Here is a 22,613-nt window from a genome sequence, read left to right on the forward strand (position 1 = left end):
CCTGTTAAATTTTTGCTACACTCTCGCGGAAACTCCCTGCATAACATAACTAGTATATCCTGAGGATAATACTGCGGCTTGTTAATTTAGTTTTCTTTTCCCACAACTTTTTAAATCTACACCGGAGGTATTGTAACTGGTGTCTACAGACGAGAGATTGCTGCTCTTCTTCACTGCGTGACGGCATCTTCATTAGGTTGCTGTGGAAGTTGAAACAATGGTACTATGACGTACAGATATGTAAGATCTTTATTCCAGTGGAAACAGATTTTAATTCCCATTCGATATCTGGGACCACCCATTTTCCTCCGTAATTACCCCATATGAATATCAAAATAGTTGCTTACACAAGATTCGTCCTAGCAACTATCACATTCTTCCCAGGTAACTACTTCAAAGGGAGTCGTACTACCATGAGGTCACCAGTATTGGTTTACACGGTGTGTGGGGACGAACGAGGCTGGTATTTATAAAATGGGAAGGGGGAGGGGTTGGAGAATGGGAGCACTGTACCATTAATTGTTGACATCATACGAAACCACCAGCTTCGACGTGTACTCTCGAGGTAACTAATTCAGTGATCTGGACCAACACTAGGTACAGACCTGTTATCTAGTTGTTGTTTTTTTCTCATTGTACTTATTGCTCAGGCGGGTCTCGTAGTGAATCAGAGTTTAGACAGGAAACGACCTTGTTTGTTTCACCGTGATTTACCTTGATTGGTGCGGAAAAGTTTCAGCGTTCATCTCCTGAACATCAGAATGCTGATAGTCACGGTCCCGCATTTCGTTCGGCGAGGTTAAAGTAATAAATCAATATATGGCGAAGTATGTTTGTTCACCAAGGTCTCACTTGCGGCAGTATATCTCATTCCATTTTCTCCTATCTGGAATCTGAAGAAGTACCGTTGTTAGATCAATCAGAGATGAATTGAAGCCTTTGGACAGTAGTCTCTGGAGCGGTTTCAGCTCTTCCTTATTCGTCTCATTTTGAAAATACTGTTTATTCTTAAAGAACAAAAGGGTATTCGGACTTCCCCACATCGCAAGGAAAATATTCGCCTGTTACGTAACTCATTCGGTGTGCCCTCATTGATCTATCAGCGTAGCTGTTCAATGTCCGGATGGGAGAAAATAGAATGAGATAAACTGCCTCTAGTGAGAGCTTTGTGACGAAACATATTGCTCCATGTATTCATTTATTACTTTGACCTCGCTGAACTAATTGCAGGACCGTGACTATCAGATTGTCAAGAGATCTTTAGCGTGGAGAGTCGCTTGTGCAATCGATAAGACCGTTATAAAAGCCGACCACAGCCGACTATGATCATCCGCCGGCCAGAACCATGCAGAAAGCCGTCGTCCTCTGCTTGCTGGTAGCGCTCTGCAGCGCTGCGCCCTCCACGAGGTCCCACTTGCCCAGACCGCGCCTCGATGGCCGCATCGTGGGAGGCGAGGCCGTAGACATCTCGCAGTACCCCTGGCAGCTGTCGCTGCAGAAGCTGGGCTCCCACAGCTGCGGCGCCTCCATCATTAGCTCAAACTGGGCGCTGACGGCGGCCCACTGTATAGAGGGCGCCTTCGTCAACTTCGTGTCCCTCAGGGCCGGATCTTCCACCCGCGGAAGCGGCGGAACTGTGTACGATGCTGCCGACGGATATTACCACGGGGATTACGACTCCGATACCACTGACTACGACGTCGGTGTCATCCAGATTGACGGATCATTCTCCTTCGATTCCAACGTTCAGGTACAGCTCGCGCACAGAAAATACTTACTTCAACATTTTTCAGATTTATTTTTAAATATGAACTGTACGCTAAGGATCGTTTGTTTAGCTTTTTTCTCGTACACATTTCGAGGTGCCTTAAATTCGATACTTACTACAGAATTCGATCGGCAACAAACGAATGCTTCCCAGGTATCACCATAACTTAACGAACTAGAAAAGCATACGCTACCATAACAATTATCTTCTTCAAATAGTTATTTGTCCATAAGAGAACTTTCATGCCTTAGAACGATCATTATCATATGGTGACATTTGTGTCAGATCATCCAGGAAGCTATGGTGTGGTAAAAAGATATCTTCACGACGGTATACTTTATTTTTATTAATGACATGTTTACTTTTTTGTACTGAAATACGGGAGTTGTCCAGAAAGTAAGGTCCGATCGGTCGCTAAATGGTAACCACAGTAAAAACCAGAAACATTTTATTTGTAAGAGTTAGCTACACTTTGTAGATACTTTTCTACATAGTTGCCACCCCGACTTAGACATTAGACATTACAATCTTACTATGAAACGAAAAATTTAAAGTTTGTGCCAGGAAGGGGGAAGGGGTAGGATCGTAGCTGAGTGAACAGTTTGCATGACTACCATGTTCTCAACTCAGACTCTCTAACCTTTATTGACATCAATCATTCGTTAATGAAGTAAAGGAAACGTAGTCAGCTCTCACTCATTACAACTGACTAGGTGTATCGATGAAACGTCTCTAAATTTAGATATTAAATGCTAGAGCAATAATTTTTCCCTCAAAATTACCGTGTTACGACACATGCAAAACATATTATGCAACAATCCGTCATTATTAATTACCGCACAGTCCATTCATCATCCTCACTTCAGGCATTAAAGTTTTATTTATATTGCTTTTACGGAGCCCAACGCTTCCTCTTTCTTCTCCCAAATGGCTTAGATCTTCTTATCGGAGAGGTGATCGTCCTCCAAACATTCTTTAACGATGTTCATTCACGTTTCTCTTCTTTTCTGGTATTTCATTACACTTAATGCATTCAATTCTCCCCTAATTCCATATATCGAGGTATGTCAGTTCATGTGCGTTTATTTACCGCTGTTATTAATTACTTCTCTCCTTCTTTTATGAGGCTTTCCCGGAGTTTACTTATAAACCACACTTTTCTCTGTGAACAAGCATTTCTTAAAACATTTGAATTATGTTTCTCTCGTACTTTTTCTTTGCACATTTGTATCTTGTTGCAAATACAATCCATAACTTTGATAATATTTTCTCCACTCGTTCGTCATACTCATATGTGGTGAGAACAATGTTTGAACCGTTCTACTGTTCTAACGACAATCACAGTATTAGCTGGACAGAATGATTTTTTTTTAAAAGTCATTCTCTTTCCCTCCTCCTATGAAATCATCAAATCAAAATTGTGGAACTTAATGAAAGAGCTGTGCAATAAATAAAATTTTATATAACATTTTAATGTGACGTTTAACCAGTTCTGACTACTATGAATTGAAGGGGTGATAATGACATAATTCAAAGACACAAAATATAAATTATTCAGGGGAACATTTTAAAACTTTGGATAAATCCATAAATCATACTTCAACTTATTGAGTTTGTTTGACAAAACTAGTTTTTTTCTCTAATGTGTTAATATACATGTTGGCATAGTTATATTGTGAACAAAGTTAAACATTATTAATAAAAAAATGTTTTATCCCCAGGTGACACATCATTGGACTTTGGCCTGTCTCATACTAACTTTACACAATGTTTACAAAAATTTGTACATCAATATCCAACATAACTTACAATGGTAGTCACTACAGTGTTTCACACAATATAGCCAATATCTATCACCTCTGTTTCATTTTCATCACTTTGTTCCTTTGATTCACTCAGACTTTTGAAGTGTCCCTTCCAAGCATCTGGTTTGTATGGCATTAATGACGTAACATCTTTGAGTTTTTTTTTTTCACAAATTGGAATGGGCTTTAAGTATTTCCTTGACAGCTGGAACGGATTACTCCCCTGATGTGCTCGTCCTTTCTTAGTGATATTTACAGTTCTGAATTCTTCAAATTCAGTGTACTGATTCTTCACTTTTAAATGTGATGGCATTTCTTCATCCAAACGAAAAGCTGTCGCTTCAGAAAATCGGAACTGAGATCCATCATCGTGTTTGTCCCTTTTTGCAACATTTATCCACAATGGTATCAGATATATAAAGTCTGCTTGATTCATTTCAACGCCTGAAAATGGGTTATTCTTGCACGATCCTATAATGACTGTAGCCCAATCACGACGGGTGTACACAGTGGGGTTTCTGTTCTTAACGTGCTTCTCAATTCGACCGAAACCTTCGGTCACAGGGCAGTCGTGTGTGTCCAGTTTGTGGAAACCAATGTTCAATGGCCTAAAATTATCCTGAACACAATAGTGATCTCTCTAGTGTAACAACTGCCCAGTTTTTGTCTTAGCCTTTACAGTTATCACTAATAATGTGAAGAATATTTGCCTGAGACTTTTGTATTTCTAAGAATTTTATCAGACATCTTCCTGTCTCATCAGATCCACACTTTGCTTCGTCTTCACTCCACTCGAACACATTTCCTTCTTCAGACCCGCAATCATGAAAACCAAAATTGTAAGTCCACAACTTCCTCTTATAGAATGCAGGTCCGGATATAAGCCTTCGTGTGGGAAAGGTTTGTTGTAGAACAAAGGCTACTTTAAGATATTCCTCAGGATTTTCCCTAGGTAATTTGGAAAGCTGTGTAATCATATTTTGTCCAGCAGATGCTTTGGCATGATGTAGATCCCTTTCAATTTTTAATCTTCTAATAATATCTTCAGAATTGATCAACTGTGCATTTTTTATTTGGATTGGAAATTCGTCACATACATGACATGTGTCTGAATGAGGCAATTTAAAACCAATATTAAAATCTTGGTTAAATACATCTCGAAATTTCGAAACTTTTACTTGTGGTGCATTATTTTCTTCACAATATTTCAAATAATATTCTTGATATAATGAAGAAATTGGCATGTCATGATCGAAGTACCCTTTATTGGGGTTCTGTGAGCGGCTGTAATGACTGGCATACTTAGATATATTATTTATGAAATTGTGAACTGTCTGAACTGCTACTTGTGAAATTTTCCTTGATGGGTTCCCTTTTTTTCCTGGAAACAAAGAAAAAGAAAAAGTGATTTTAAAGGTAAATGCCCAGGTCAGACTAATTTAGTGAATTTGTGTCTGAATATGATATGTAAAGAAAAACACTGGATAAATAAGCGCAACAGAACAGAACTTTGGATTTTCTTGGAAGCAACATTAATTTCATCATTAAATACCCCTACTGTCTTTTGGAGAAATGAAGTGTCCAAGGTTTTTTATAAGTTCTTAAGACGTCCTTGATTTTCTGAAGCCCATGCACACTTAAAAATGCTTCTCTGCATACCAAAATATTACAGCCATTAATCTTAACCTGGTACGAAGAAGTCACCATTCGCTGTGAAATTGTGCTTTTACTTTTCTTTGGGTACCTTAAAAAGTAGAATACATTCGTGAAAATAATAATATTTTATTTATAAAAGGTACATGATATAAAAACCAATTTCAAATTATCATTAATCATAGTCACCTCCTTTGCACTTGTTGCATCTTAATACTTCTCAGAAAGTAATTATTTTGGCAATTGAAATCACCCATATCCCAAAAAGATTTGAATATCTGCTCTACACATTCATGAATTTTGCTCCAACACTTCTTTTTACATTTACATCCAGGACCAAGAATTTTAGCACAAACAATTTGTCCTTTTTTATCAGATATGTACTCTCTGTCATAATTTCTACGACGTTTACATTTTTTCCTTTTCCTATTGTTCATATTTCTTCTATTTTTTCTGACTTTAGGTTTTTCAGCAGGTGATACTTCAGGAGACCTTTCACATTCATCTGCATCCTAAGCCAAATAAAGTATTCAGAATGAGAAAGACCAAAGCCACTTCAACACATGTACCAAACGTTAATATATTATATAAATAGGCTTATAATATTTATAATTATTACCAATAGCGCAGTAATTAACAGGAAAGTGAAATTTGTTCGTGATTCACATGTACATATTTTTAGTAGTGAGTATATAACAGGTATAATTACGCAATAATATTTCACTGTGATGCAGACCTAAGCCTCAATGTTTTAAATGTTTAAAAAAGTAAGTATTTTTAGACTTGCCATGTCATTTTCTGATGAACATTCATCAGAGGGACTATACCTGCTGTCACTGGACGAAAAATCGTCTTCAGAACTAGCCATTTCTGTATCTGAATCTTCTTTTCCGCTTATGCGTGGAAGTAGCCTCTTCTTTGGAAGCGCCAATGCACTGTGGCTTTGGGTTGTTTCAGAATCGAAAAAGACTGCTTTCTCACAGTATGAGAACATTAAGTGTGAACTGCTCTGTCATCTAGTGAATGAAATTTAAAATATTTACGCAGTATCTTCCTCTGTTGAGTAGAAGTTGAACTAACACAAAAAACGTATTTTGAGAAAAGTGTGGCTTTTGGCTATATCATTCTCGCCCCTTCAATTAGTCATGTCATAGAGATGGGCTCAGTGTTATGCTCAGCTGACTATCTTTCATACATATGGTCCACTACAGGCTGAAATCGGTTACTGTTTAATGAGTAACACATACGTGCAGTGGAGGGATAGCTAAATGAAATTTATTGAAGAAAGGTTCCTGCATAATGTTTTGTTCGTTGTGTAAACATTGAATAGCGAATGTTATGTTCCCAAAGCACTTTCCCCTGCTGTTTTCAAGGGCGATTCGTGACGAGTGTGTACTGTACTTTACAGGCGGTGAGTCTCGGCACGACGGAGCCATCTGCAGGCACAGCGGTGACCATCACGGGCTGGGGCGCCTTGTCCTCCGGAGGCTCCTCCCCCATACAGCTGCAGGCGGTCACCACGTCCATCGTGGCTCGTGCCTCCTGTAACTCTGCCTACGGCGGCGAGATCACGCAGCGCATGATCTGCGCGGGCGAAGACGAGGGCGGCAAGGACTCGTGCCAGGGCGACAGCGGCGGACCACTGGTGGAAGGATCCACCCAGTACGGTATCGTCTCCTGGGGAAGAGGATGCGCTCAGGCCGGCTACCCTGGCGTCTACTCTAATGTGGCCAACTTGCATTCCTGGATAACGCAAGTAACTGGCGTGTAACAAGCGATCGACCCGTTCAAGAAAAAATTATGCTTGACTGTAACATAAAACCACGACAATAAAACTTTTATCTATTATGTTATGTATCATTTTATCAACTCATTCTTAACCGAAATACTGTCCTCAAAACTACATTGATTAATTCTCCTGTATTATGAATTCCATACGAAAAGTTATGAAGACGGACATAGGATGATTTGTTTCTGAAAGTATGAAGGTATATCGCTAGTCTCATACATTCTACACAGAAAAATAATAGTCGTTTTGTTGCCACTTCCCTCAATTATTTCCAAAATTTAAATGGAATATTATCCATCCCTTCTACCTTACATAATCTTGTCACCCAAAACTCTTTCAAATTGTCTTTCTAACACTGGATCCCTATTTTCCTCTCTGTCGACTCCTATTTCTTCTTCTATCACGTCATCTGACAAGTCTTCCTTCTTATACACGCCTTTAGTATTCTCTTTCCTACTATCCGGTCCCTCCCGTGCATTTGATAGTGGAATTCCCGTAACACTCTTAACGTTACCACCCTTGGTTTTGATTTCACACAAGTTTGTGTTTACTTTTCTTTATGCCGCGTCAGTCCTTCCGACAGTCTTTTCTTTCCGATTTCTCCACGTTTTTCTTGCAGGTATTCCGATTAAACTTCCATACGTTGTGCACTTATTTCATTTGAAAGTGAATTGTATTTTTGTATTCTGAAATATCCCTGAACATATTCTTCATCCTTCGATGAACTGAAGTATCTATTCTGTAACCCAATGTTTCTCGCAGCTATCTTCATGGTGCCTCTGGTTTTCTTTCCAAATAATGTCATTTTCCTATTTTAGAGCTGTCCATACCTCTTCAGCTGAATGGCCTACTCAGCTACTCATTTATAGCAGTATGTACAACCTCAAAGAACTTCATGCGTCTATCATCAGTCCTTAGTACTTCCGTATCCCACATTCTTGTGCAGTGATACTTCCTGATTAGTCTCTTAAACTTCATTCTACCCATCGTCATTACCAAATTCTGACCTCATTGTACATCTGTTCCTGGGTACGCCTTACAATCCGTTCTCTGAGTTCCGAATCTCTGCCTGACCACGATGTAATCTACCTGGAGTCGTGTCTTATGTCTCTGCCTTCTCGACGTATACCTCTTCCTTTCGTGATTCTTGAAGAGAATAATCCCTATTACTAGCTGCAACTTATTACAGAACTCAATTGGTCTTTATCCTTACTTATTCCAGCTACGAAGACCATATTTCCCATTTCTTCTGATCCTTCCCCTGCTACAGCATTCCAGCTCCCCATGATTAATAGATTTCCCTCTCCCTTTATGTATGTATTATCCGATCAGTATCCTGTTATACTTTCCTGTCTTGACTGAGCACTAGTTTTTCCCTTTTTAAATACTCTAGCTTCCCTATGACGTTCAAACTTCCGACATCCCACGAGCCAACTCGTAGAACGTTACCCTTCACTGAATCTTTTTCTCATTTTTACCTTCCCTTTGTTGTGCCATCCGATAGATCTGAATGAGTGACTAGTCAAGTCTTTTGCCAAAGGAGAGATCATCCGTTACAGGGAACATGTCCTGGTTCACTGGCCCCTAGTAAAATGTTATCATATATCAACAGTTGTAAGCTAATTGATATATGCATTTGACGTTCTTATGTAGATGGGAGATTGTAAATAACCATGTAGTTTTCCAAAATGGTTGTTTTATTATTACAACAATAAACAACACTGGAAATTTAGAAAATGAGCATAGTATTGTTTTTAAGTAATGTGACGAATTTTTAATGATTAACTTTCTTAAATTTGAATGTTTATAATGCAATAGAATGTCTTACTCGACTAAGGTAAGTACAGTTTTGGGTTATTGCAGATAACGACTGAGGGCCACGACGACGAAACATTCTACGTTTCGTCGAAATAATCAGCAAATCGCTTTTAATAAGCAGTATTTAAATTTGTGGGCGAAGATTGAGAAAGAGAATTAATTTCAAAGGGAAGATTTCATTTGTTACTATTAAGCAAGAGATAAGAATCCTAAGGGAGGGTTTCATAGGTTATTGTAAAAGGAAAGATTGCGTAACGAAAGAGAGATAGAAGAGACGGGAAGGTTTCAAGATATAATTTTATTTCGGCGACACTGATTCTATTTTCGAATCATCGACCTTGCATCTTGGTCTTGTTGCACCATCACCTTTAGCGTGATTCGTTTCTGTCCTGTTTCCCATTCTCTATGTCATGCTCACATTCAAATTTTAAAGTATCAAAAAATTATATTTCCATATTACTAATTGAAATGATGTAATACAAAATGCGTCTTTTTATTTTGGTATTCTTGTCCTGAAATATCGGAGAATGTGACACTGGTGGATAACTTTCCTATCACAGATAGCTCTGAGATCAAATGAAATAAAAAAATCGATAAAAGTCGTCGCTGAGTATTGTACTGTTAAAAAAAAATTGGACCTGGGAGTATCATTGTAGCTGTTAGCTTGAGAGTCTACAGTTATATTTTTAGCCGTGACACGTTGATTACACTTTTCCAGCAGTTTACACGCTGTTTTAGATAAGCATGAGATGTACAGAATGCACACTGACATAACCATGGCATGTGTGTGATTGCTTATGTAGTTTCCATAAATGATACATTGTTTTCTACTACTAGGAATGTACTTCCTTTAGGTCTACGAGGAACAGTTAACAGCCTACTTACCATTTAACATTAGTATAAAAATTTAGACAATTTTAGACATATCACTAACGTAGTGATTCTTAATTTCACACACGTTTTTCGGCGTCACAGATAAATTCCACTTGACACGTTATTTTGTCTGAACACAAGATTTCTAGGCCTATTTCGGCGTCATAAGTGCAATGGCTAAGGCAATGTGTGTTTGTTCCCACGCTTTGTTTTCAGATAACACAGGGTTTCCGTATTGCCAATAACATAACCCATTTCTGGCTGAAATATTAATTGCCTGCTCAGTGTGTTTTCTGTACTGTTATGAAAAAATAATGAAGATACTTTGGACACGAATATCGCGGGGGGAGCTAAATAAGACAGTGGACTCTGATGTTTTAGTCACCAGTTTGGTATATGGCAGTCATCATTTCTTTCCCACGTGAAAGTGTATTACTATTGTTTAGTGCATTTTTCCTTCGAAGTGTCGTGTAGTTTCGACTGTGTCAAAACAGAACATGACAATCTATTTCTCTTGGAAAGATGAAGCAAACAGCTGAGCATACGTCACTATAATATTGGTTTTAGAGTTGAATTTAGATGTGGGAATACCATTTTATACTTTGGTAACTCCTATCAATACGGTGCACAAGCTGTAACTTAGAGCAGCAGTAGTACACCGTGTGTGTTTTGCAGTACGACATCCGTATTTCGATAGCTGGATGTTATAATAAGACGAGGTCGTCAGAAGAAGCAAAACACTGTCAACTAATTCAGTATTGTCAATGCTTGCCTGCCCACCTTCTAACTCTTAATAAACCTCATGCAAAAACTTACATGCGGAGGCTGATTAATTTGAAGGACCGTTGTGGCTTACACCATCTATCATAAGGAAATCAATTTTAGCACATAAAGTGTTGCCACTTTACTTGATATTTTGGGTAAATACTTCCAACACGTAACAGAGTGCTTTGGATGCTTTCGAGTAGCCTATCGAAAATTTGAAATACTGGAAGTTACAATTCTTATGCAAATGTTTTGATAAATAATTTCTACATGTCCCAAAAAACAAATCAGTATATCCCGATCCTTCTGAGCTCTCTCTCTCTCTCTCTCTCTCTCTCTCTCTCTCTCGCTCTCTCTCTCTGTCTCGCTATCCATTTCTGTATAAGTCTGTGCGTGTGTGTGTGTGTTTCGGTTTTTACACATAATTCAATCCACAGAAGCCTGGTGCCGTATTTATGCATCACTGTTATACTATGCTGTGATTCTATGGATTCGGTGGGTGCTGACAGCTGGTAGGGCGGAAGAGGGGCATGATTAAGTAATAAGTTCTAGTATAGTGCACACAAAATGCCGTGGCCGCTAGATGCACAGTCGTCTGGTGAATTGTGAGGAGAGCGCTAGGGTTGGAGGGTCGCTCCGAGCGCTGTAGCGCAGTTGTCGGGTCCTGAAGAGGAAAGTGCCGTTATAAACTTTATTATACGCTCACATTCCGTTTTAATATTATGTGGGGGCCCCTCCACTCCCCCATTTGGATGGTGACCTTTCAAAAAGATCTGCTATCACCTCTGCTTCCGTTAGTATCTAAAAAGAATTCCGCTGAAAATGCAGCGATTTACTTTCGCCTGTCTTGTTAACCACTTGTAACTTTCAGAGAAGTGTCATGAGTGGTGAAGTTTGAGTGAAACCTAACCATTTCTCTGGTTGTCATGTCAAAATTTGGCGAGTTTACACTGTCTGATATCAATAACGTCTTCTGCAGACACAACTGCTAGAGAATTTATTTAGTTTATTACATGAGTAAATGAGGATAATTAAGGTCAGTAGCTTGTGAAACACCTCGGTACAAAGTTAACGTGCAATGTTGTCAGTTATTTTGTTCTAAAATCCATAGCATTTCTCGTTTCACCGACTATTCTTGGCTCTGTACTCATTGGAAGAACAAGTACGCCGAAAACAAAATTCACTGTGTTAGCTAAATTTCATTCGAAGTAACATATTACATAATATGCACTAAACGCTAATTCACAGTGAGCTTTATTTTTCGCTGCATGTTTTTCCGAATTTCGCACAATATATTACTTTTACGGAAATATCACAATGACTCTGACAATTAACAAAATGATGGGCAGATCATCAAGAACCTCTCATAAAAAGCTATAAGTAAAGCAAAACTGAAATTGTTTAACTAATAGTTTCTGTAAATTCATTTAAGAAATATTGCAGTGTGTGCGCCTCCAATCTGTCATCGGTGACCGGCCGAAAGGTGGGAAACACACATCGGCCTCCCCTTCCGAACCAATGAATGAACTCGCCCAGCGCTTTAGACGAAAACTGGTCACTGCGCATTGGCCACGTATCCTGCGCGTACTGTGAGCTACCCCTGCCCTCTCAATTTTTTTCAGAGTAGTAATTAAAATTTTTTTATGGGATATGGAAGGATATACATAGATATATTCCTGATCATTCACTCATTTATCACTTACAGAAGTCTCTTAGCCTAGAATTACTGAAAAGCGTCTACACTAGTAAACGAACTATATAGTTTTTAATAACAGGCCCTTTAGTATACGTATGTTATTGGTCTCTGTGTTAAAATATCGCATACTAGGTCTACCCAGTTTGTTTAAATACTGCTGTATCTCATATATTAGTTATACGATAGTTAAGTCAGAGATGTAATCAATGAGTTTGCACTGCCAAAAGTGCAAATTGACTAGCGAACATGATGTACTTACACAGTAGAATAACTGTCCAGATGGAGCTTCATTTACCAACGTCAGCTATAAATTATACGTTTCGAAAGTCTGCAAACATTAGATACAAAAATAAAACAAGTAATACAAAACATATTGTCAAATTCTAAACTGAATCATACCACTGAAAACTCTGAATATCACTTCCACAGTTCAAAGTGTTTTTCTTAAAATTGCTGCTTTTAAATGATGAAGTTGCATAATGACATAACCAGTTGGTATAGTACCGCTCTGTTACTGCTGTATTGTGAGTTGTGAATACATATCATCAGACTTACGCAACAAGAGTTACCCAAACTTTTTAAGATACACAGAACTCTTGAACTATGAACAAGACGCAAAAAAGTCAAAATATATGTAGAAAGAGCTCCAGTTAATTTGTCGGAACATCAAAAAAGAACTTGCACAACCAAAAATTTATAGGTGAATGGTGGTGTTGAAGGATATGAGGGAGGTCTCTCAGTTTTCACTCACATCATTGTGATTCCTTAATTGTTCATTGGCTTTTGCCACGTGTTACATGTTTGAGGATATAAACAACTTCCTACAAACAAGAATGCCATTGGTTTCTGTAGGTTCATATGTATGTTGTTGTTGCTGTAGTCTTCAGTCCAGGGACTGCGGTTCTTTCCGTTCCATTACGACGAACCTGCACCTAACTGTGAACATTGTCTCAGCAGATCATCAGTAGGGAAGCCGAGTGAGACATACAGTTTGATGCAGCTCTCCGTGGTACTCTATCCTGTGAAAGCTTCTTCATCTCACAGTACCTACTGCAACCTTCATCCTTCTGAATCTGTTTAGTCTATTCATCTGTTCGTCTCCCTTCTAACAAACCTACCACAACAAAGGGCAAAAATTAATTATGATTGTAGTGTTGCTCACGCTGCTAAATATTGCATTTTCGGGCAACAACAAAGTTATATTATGTGGCAGGTGTTATTAGAGCACAGTTAATAAAGTCATTTCATGAAATAATGGATAAACTAGGCACTCATCTTTTCGTGTTTCCCACGCTGGTCTCGCTGTGAACTCATGGCTCAATCGTCGAAAATCTAAGTTGTGATGATTCCAAGCTCGGATGCAAAGAGGCCTGGGTGTTATTCTGCGATATTCAAAAGTTTTATAGATGTGTTTCATAAACCATTCTTGAAGATTAAACGTTTGCAAGTTAGCAGAATGGTGATGTAAAAAAGTAATCAGCGCTCTGAATTTAAGTGCCACTTCTTTTTTATTACTTTTGTTGCACCATCACTTCACAACATAAAACATACTTGAAAATATCTTCTTCACTGTTAAAGTCCACATTTCATAAACTGACTACAATTTGCCTCTTTTCAACATGACGACCAAGACTTGACTCTCTAATAACCGCTTACGCGCCCAAAAATCAGAGTGAGAAGTACGTCAAAGATCATAGTGACAAAAGAAAGAATACACATAAAAATAATATCATTGCAAAACATACATATCGACGTATTGAAGTACCTCTAAATTAATGAAATGAAATCTGAATGTTGTCACAGAAATATGTAAACTATTTTATAGAAACATAGTAGAATATTGCTGATATCGAGAGATTGAAGTGAGGTGCCGTAATCGTTATGTAATTCAAGTACCATTACACCCTCTACGATTTTTACTCTCCACGCTGCCCTCCAATGCTAAACTAGTGATCCCTTGATGCCTCAGAATATGCAATAACAACCGATCCCTTCTACTACTCAAGTTGTGCCACAAATTTTTCTTCTCTCCAATTCTATTCAGTACCTCCTCATTAGTTATGTGATCTACCCATCTAACCTTCAGCATTCTTCTGTAGCACGACATTTCGAAAGTTATTCTTGTCAAAGCTATTTATCGTCCACGTTTCACTTCCATACATGGCTACACTCCCTTACAAATACTTTCAGAAACGACTTTCTGACATTTAAATCTATACTCGACGTTAACAAATTTCTCTTCTTCACAAACGCATTCCTTTCCATTGCCATTCTACTTTTTATATCCTCTCTACCTCGACCATCATCAGTTATTTTACTCCCCAAATAGCAAAACTCATTTAGTACTTTAAGCGTCCCTTTTCCTAATTTAGTTCCCGCAGCGTCACCCAATTTAATTCGACTACATTCCATTATTCTTGTTTTGCTTTTTTTGGTGTTCATCTTATATCCTCCTTTCACGAGACTGTCCATTCCGTTCAGCTGCTCTTCCAGGTCCTTTGCTGTCTCTGACAAAATTACAATGACATCGGCGAACCACAAAGTTTTTATTTCCTCTTCCATGGATTTTAATTCCTACTCCGAATTTTTGTATTGTTTCCTTTACTGCTTGCTCAATATACAGATTGAATAACATCGGGGATAGGCTACAACCCTGTCTCACTCCCTTCCCAACTACTGCTTCCCTTTCATTCTCCTCGACTCTTATAACTGCCATCTGGTTTCTGTACAAATTGTAACTATCCTCACGCTCCCTGTATTTTACCCCTGCCACCTTCAGAATTTGAAAGAGAGAATTCCAGTCAACATTTTCAAAAGCTTTTTCTAAGTCTACAAATGCTAGAAACGTAGGTTTGCCTTTCCTTAATCTATTTTCTACGATAAGTCTTAGGGTCAGTATTGTCTCACGTGTTCCACCATTTCTACTGATCTTCCCCGAGGTCGGCTTCTACCAGTTTTTCCATTCGTCTGTAAGGAATTCATTATAGTATTTTGCAGCCGTGGCTTATTAATCTGGCAGTTCCTTAATTTTCACAACTGTCATCACCTGTTTTCTTTGGGATTGGAATTATTATATTCTTCTTGAAGTCTGAGGGTATTTCGTATGTCTCATACATCTTGCTCACTAGATGGTAGAGTTATGTTAGGCTTGGCTCCCCCAAGGCTGTCAGTGGTTCTAATGGAATGTTGTCTACTCCTGGGGTCTTGTTTCGACTTAGGTCTTTCAGTGCTCTCTCAAACTCTTCACGCAGTATCATATCACCCATTTCATCTTCATCTAAATACTCTTCCATTTCCGTAATATTGTCCTGAAGAACATCGCCCTTGTATAGACCCTCTATATACCCCTCCCACCTTTCTGCTTTCCCTTCTTTGCTTATAACTGGGTTTCCATCTGAGCTCTATAGATTTTTACCTATTTGATCCTCTGCTACCTTCACTATTTCATCTCTCAAAGCTACCCATTCTTCTTCTAATGTATTTCTTTCCTCCATTCTTCTCAATCGTTCCCTAACGCTCTCCCTGAAGCCCTCTACAACCTCTGGTTCTTTCAGTTTATCCACGTCCCATCTCCTCAAATTCCCATCTTTTTGCAGTTTCTTCAGTTTTATCTGCAGTTCATAGCCAGTAGATTGTGGTCAGAGTCCACATCTGCCCCTGGAAATGTCTTACAATTTAAAACCTGGTTCCTGAATCTCTGTTTTACTATTATACAATCTATCTGAGACCTTCCAGTATCTCCAGGCTTTTTCGATGTATACAACCTTCTTTTATGATTCTTGAACCAAGTGTTAGCTATGATTAAGTTATGCATATAAACTTGTACTACCGTGGTAGGCGTTGGCTTCGTATCTATCTGGGCCAGAATAATGCGTTCACTATACTGTTTGTAGTAGCTCACCCGCATTCCTATTTTCCTATTCATTATTAAACCTACTCCTGCATTACCCCTATTTGATTTTGATTCTGTATTTATAACCCTGTATTCAGCTGATCAGAAATCTTGTTCCTCCTGCCACTGAACTTCACTAATTCCCATTATGTGTAAATTTAACCAATCCATTTCCGTTTTTAAATTTTCTAACCTACCTGCCCGATTAAGGGATCTGACATTCCACGCTCCGACCCGTTGAATGCCAGTTTTCTTTCTCCTGATAACTACGTCCTCCTGAGTAGTCCCTGCCCGGAGGTCCGAATGGGGGACTATTTTACCTCCGGAATATTTTATCCAAGATGACGCCAACATCATTTAACCATTCAGTAAAGCAGCATGCCCTCGGGAAAAATTACGGCTGTAGTTTCCCCTTGCTTTCAGCCGTTCGCAGTACCAGCACAGCAAGGCCTTTTGGTTAGTGTTACAAAGCCAGGTCCGTCAATCATCAAGACTATTGCCCCTTCAACTACTGAAAAGGCTGCTGCCCCTCTTCAGGAACCACACGTTTTTCTAGCCTCTCAACAGACCTCCGTTGTGGTTGCACCTACGGCACGGCTATCTGTATCGCTGACGCACGTAAGCCTCCCCACCAACGACAAGGTCCATGGTTCTTGTATAATAAATGATACTCTAGATCCACCATCCTGACTTCATTCCTAGTCCAAATAACACGTAAATCAAATCTGACAATAGATGACAAAGAGGTAGATTAATAAAATTACCATGGCAAAATGCTGGTGCATGTCTCACTACTTGTGGTTTGACCGAGACATCCGCTAGTTGCGATTAAATGTCAGTTAAGATTGGTTTCAACCAGTAATATCAGTGGTTTTAACCGGTAATTTCAGTGTGCGTCTAAGCAGAGCATAAACTTTTGTCGTCGCCCTTTCGATTAGCTCCTTTTACTAGAATCTAGATAGACAATATAATACTCCTCATTAAAGGTCATGGAAGAAGTAAGTCTGATCTAATTCGGATAACAGTTTTTCGCTAATACAACAGACAGCCATTGGTGAAGGGATTATGAGGAAAATTTTGAATAACCAACATATGAATAACTTTCTACAAGTCTTGGCGTGGCTTTTGAGATACATGTACGTGGTAGGGAAATGCTGACGGTTAATCTAGTTACAGTGGGGGTTAATGAAGTGAAATGAAAACAAGACAAGGATTTCCAGTATAACGAGTGTAGGGTAATATCAACAGCAGCAGAAAATGGTACAACTGGAGTAGTGATCGTTATGAGTGGGAAGGTAGGGCAGAGAGTGCCCAATTCAGTGATAGTGTTGTTCTTATCAGAGTCGACAGCAAACTGACAACAATAGTTCAGTTATACATGCAGATGTCGCAAGCAGAAGATGAAGACGTAGATAAAGTATATGAGGATGTCGAAAAGTACTTCAGAATGTAAAGAGAAATGAAAATCTGGGGGATGGGAGATTGGAATGCAGTTACAGGGAATGAGTGGAAAAAAGGCATCGGACGATATGGGCTTGGTACTAGGAATGAGAGAAGAGAAAAACTAATTGAGAATTGCAATAAATTTCAGCTGGTAATAGCGAATACTCTGCTCAAGAATCAAAAGAGGAATAGGAACACTTGGAAAAGGCCGGGAGATACGGGAAGATTTCAGTTGGATTATATCACGGTCAGACAGAAATCCCGGAATCATATATTGGATTTAAGGTGTACCCAGGAGCAGATATAGACCCGGATCGCAGTTTAGTAATGATGATGACTAGGTGGAAGCCTAAGAGACTAGTGAGGAGGAATGAATGCGCAATGAAGTGGGATACCGAAGTACAAAGAAAAGAAGAGGTCCTCTTGGATTTCTCTAACCTATAAATACTGCAATAATTAATAGCTCTGTAGGCAGTTTAATTGAAGAGGAGTGGACAACTCCAAATAGGGCAATATCAGTATTTGAAATTAAATCGTAGTACAAGGAAAGTAGCTGAGAAGAAATTACAGGTAACAGAAGATTAGCTGATCGACGAAAGGAGGGAAATTCAGGAATACAGAAATGTAAGTCGCTTACTAATGAAATAAACTGGAAGGACAGGGAAGCTAAGGCGACATGGCTATACGAAAAATTGAAGAAATAGTAAAAGAGACGTTTTTAGGAAGGACTGAATCAGAATAAAGAAAACTCAAAACAAAATTTTGTGAAATTACAAGCAATGTCGCTAATACTAAGAGTGCAATGGGAATTCCAGTGTTAAATACAGAGAAAAGAGTGGACAGTTCAAAAGTGTGCATTGAAGGCCTCTGTTAGGTGAAGGAGTTTTCTGATGACGTGATACAAAAAGAAACAGGAGTAGACATGAAAGAGATACTGGAGGCAGTATTACAGTCAGAATTTAGAATCGCTTTGCACGACTTAAGGTCAATTAAAGCAGAACGGATGGATAACATTCCACCAGAAATTCTAAACTCATTGGTGGTGGGGGGGGGGGGGAGGGTGGGACGGCAACAAAACGATTATCTATTTTGGTGTGCAGAATGTATGACACTAACGATACACAGCCGGTTTTTCGCAAAAACGTCATTCACACAACTCCGGAGACAGCAAGAGCCCACAAGTGCGAGTATTAGCGCACAGTCAGCTTAGCAGTTCAAGCATCCAGGTTGCTAACAAGAATAAAATAGCGAAGTGGGGAAAAGTAAAACTGAGGAATTGTTGGCGATCAGTTTGACTAGCAAAAGTACAGGCGCCAGACAGGCAGTTCTGACGTTGCAGTTGATAATGGAAGCAAGACTGAAGAAAAATCAAGAAAACGCTCATAGGATCCGTCATCTTGGAAAACGCGTTCGACAGTGTAGAATAGTGCAAGATTTTCGAAATTTTGATAAAAATAGGGGTAAGCTATAGGAAACTACGGTTTATATAAATTATGTACGAGAGTCAGGAGTGAAAAATGAGACTGGAATAGCAAGAACTAAGAGCTTTGATTTAAAGAATGTAAGACAGCGATGTAGTGTTACGCCCCTACTGTTTATACTTCGAAGAAAGGACGACGAAAATAAAAGAAAGGTTCAAGAGTGGGAATAAAGTTCGTGGTGATAGGATATGAAAAATAAGATTCGCAAATGACATTTCTATACTCAGTGAAAATGAAAAAGAATTACTGGATCTGTTGAACGTAGAAAGCAAAATATAATGTGTGCAGAATATGGATTGTCAGAAAATCTAAAAGTCACGAATGTACTGAGAAGTACAGGAAATCTGAACTACGAGGAATTTAACATCGGAGATCATGTAGTAGACGAAGCTAATGAATTATTTTTACTAGGAAAGAAAATAGCCTATGATGGATGGAGCAAGGAGGACATAAAAAGCGGATTCGCACAGGTAAAAAGTACATTGCTGGCCAAGAGAAGATCACTAGCATCAAATGTAGGCCTTAATTTGAGGAAGAAATCTCTGCGAATTTACATCTGGGTCATTGTATTGTATGGTAGAGAAACAGGGAATATGAGAAAACCTGAGAATCGAAGTATTTGTGATATGGTGCAACATACGAATGTTGAAAATTAGGTGGTCGGGCAAAGTAAAGGATGAGGAGGTTCTTCTCAGAATCGGGAGGGAAAGGAATGTATGGAAAACATTGACAAGAATAAAGATCAGAATGGCTGGACAATTGTTAAGACATCAGGGAATAACTTCCTTGGAACTTGAGGAAGCTGAAGAGTGTAAGAACTGTAGAAGAAGATAGAGATTGGAATACATCCAGCAGATAACTGAGGACTTAGGTTTCAATTACTAATCTGAGCTGAAAATGTTGGCACAGGAGAGGAGTTCGTGGGGGCCGAAAAAACTCAGTCGTAAGACTGATGACTCACAAAAATAAAATAAAAAAACGGTCGGAATGTACGGATCTCTGAGTTTGACGTGTGGAGTGTGTGTGACTTAAGGTGGCCGCTTTCGTGGCCCTGAGAGAATTCAGACATTCACGTAACGTATTGAGAGTAGGCCTGGCTCAGACGGTTGCTTCTCTAATGCTTTAGGGGTCCGTCACGCCAGGATTCTAATGGAATGTGCTATGGTGGATGGCCTTCGGTTTAAAGGTGAAATTAAGGCTCTTGCAGACTTGATGGCTGGAATCAAAAAGATAGGTGAGAAACTGATCGTCGTCAATGCACCATTGCGACATGCTGGCGCCAGTACAAAGTTGACATCCGGCTTATTAAGTAATACGTTAAGCAGCTGTGATCCAAAAAATGCTTACCAAAACAGTGATATGAGTTAAGACACTTTATAAAAGTAATCTGAATAGAAGGGAGAGAATTGAGTATCAGGTCACGTGAAACAAATATAGATGAGCTGTTCAGCTGACGTGGGTTTTTGGCGGAGTTAATTTAGATTCCAGAGTCAGGTAGACGAAAATTACAGAGAACGTATGGCTTCGGAAACTGGTAGAGGAGAGATAAAGAGAGAGGGAGGGGGGGGGGGGGTGGAGGGATGGGGAGAAAGACGGCTTAGCTTAGGACGGCTGTGGAGAAAACTTTCGATTTAGGAGATGGGTGGAGAGAAGCAGCTTCCTGACTCTTAGATCGATGGAGAGCAGTTGGCGTTCGTTCGAGATGTGAGGCGGGAGCCAGAATGGTGAGTATCCTTGCTGCAGTATCAGTGCATAACGGAGAACGGCATCATGTGAACTCTAGGAACCTTGCAATCTAGTTACAGTCGTCATACCGCTGTAATCATGATTCTTAACTTAATCACTTCCATTCTTTCGAGAATTGTATAAACAAACTACCGGTATGTCTAAAGAATATTATTTTAGTTTGGAGATACAAAGATATGTTGAATTTTTACAAACTTACTCCAGGAACTGGAATATGATGGGGGATAAAACGTGGTGGGAAATGGTCAGCGCGATCTGAAGTATTACAATGAACCACTGGGTAATAGAGGACGCAGTAGAAACCCGTGCAACAGACGGAATACGCTGCACGGATGTGACAGAGTTGGTAGGCGACACCAACGCTGCCATTTGAATGAGTGGAATCGACAAAAGAACTTGCGTTATAAATATAGCGGTAGTAGTCACCAGGACAGCCTGGACGGATGGAACTGGAGCAAGCTGATGTACAGGAACGAAAATCGGTATAGAAATTAGAAATAAGGCAAGACACTATAATTAGGTCAGTAGACCCCCGGAATAATGCCCGCGCTGGTGGAAGTAACGATGTATCCAGAAAATAACCAACAGAAAATAAAAAGTTCTTTTGGACAGTAAATGACACAGTGTCCAAACAAGTGCGTACGTAAGGTGATGAGTATGAAGATGACGATGGGAACGAAAAAAATTGGGAAATTTATTCAATGAGAAAATTGAATCAGTAGATGAATGGGGTGTCTCCACCAGAAATGATGAAGTGCTGAGGCAAATGGAAGATGATTAGAATGATTTTGACGACGTTGATGACGGCAGTGAAGAAATGGAAGGTTTGAAGAGTGATCATTCTGAAGACGGAAAACAGGATGTTCCTATTAGTAATTTTAATTGTGAAGAAGAGCCTGTATCACTGAGCCAAGACAGGAGAGAATTCGTGTATAGAGTGTATATGGCGTCATGTACGAAAGGGAGGAATCCATGGGAGGTCATGATTAATAACAGGATGGAGACAAGCGAGTGTGAAGATGATAGCGATGAACTCCAAGGAAATGTGTCTAAAAAATTGTACCAGAAAGTGATTGTACAGCGGTGAGGACCAAAGCATTAGAGAATGATAATTTATTTTTTATATTTTTATATATTATTCTGAAATATGAGCTACGTCAAGATCGCTTGTAAATTTCTTTATTGATTACCAGTTTTGACAACTGTGTTGTAATCATCGGCTCTTCTAACACATTGTATTGTATTGTATTGAACTGGGGACCTAGAAACGATGGAGAGACTTCGTCCCCGCCGTAGCCCTCAGTGGTACACAACCCCACAACAGGCTACAGCAATCCACTCACTCCGCCTTGCCCCACACCGAACCCAAGGCTATTGTGCGGTTCGGCCCCCAGTGGACACCCCCGGGAACGTCTCATACCAGACGAGTGTAACCCAAATGTTTGCGTGGTAAAGTAATTATGGTGTATGCGTACGTGGAGACAGTGTTTGCGCAGCAATTGCCGGCATACTGCAACTGAGGCGGAATAAGGGGAAGCAGCCCGCAATTGCCGAGGAAGATGGAAAACCGTCTTAAACACCATCCACAGACTGGTCATCACTCCGGACCTCGACACTAATCCTGCGAGAGGATTCGTGCAGGAGACCGGCAGGCCTAACCGCTCCGAAAGCAGTGCGTTAGACCGCACGAATAACCGGGTGGGCTGTAACACGTTATCAGAAGCTCATAATCTTTAGAAACTTGCAAGTTACGTTATGATGTTGGGTCGTTTTAGAATGAAACTAGTACTAGAACTAATATTAGTCTAGACCAGTCACCACTGTGGTGTTAACTGAACGAATGTGCTAGGACATCGGCACAACATGATGTAAATTTTATATTTG

The 22,613-nt window shown here is 39.5% G+C and overlaps 1 protein-coding gene across 1 annotated transcript; it reads left to right on the forward strand.

The window, feature by feature from the left end:
- Nucleotides 1–1,345: 1,345 nt before the first annotated feature.
- On the forward strand, nucleotides 1,346–7,045 carry LOC124788924 (trypsin delta-like). Its single transcript, XM_047256207.1, has 2 exons — nucleotides 1,346–1,750; nucleotides 6,635–7,045. The coding sequence occupies exons 1-2, from the start codon at nucleotides 1,346–1,348 to the stop codon at nucleotides 6,995–6,997; spliced, it is 768 nt and encodes a 255-aa protein (XP_047112163.1). The 3' UTR covers nucleotides 6,998–7,045.
- The last annotated feature ends 15,568 nt before the right edge of the window (nucleotides 7,046–22,613 follow it).

The sequence above is a fragment of the Schistocerca piceifrons genome, chromosome 3, assembly GCF_021461385.2.
Source record: "Schistocerca piceifrons isolate TAMUIC-IGC-003096 chromosome 3, iqSchPice1.1, whole genome shotgun sequence".
NCBI lineage: Eukaryota > Metazoa > Arthropoda > Insecta > Orthoptera > Acrididae > Schistocerca > Schistocerca piceifrons.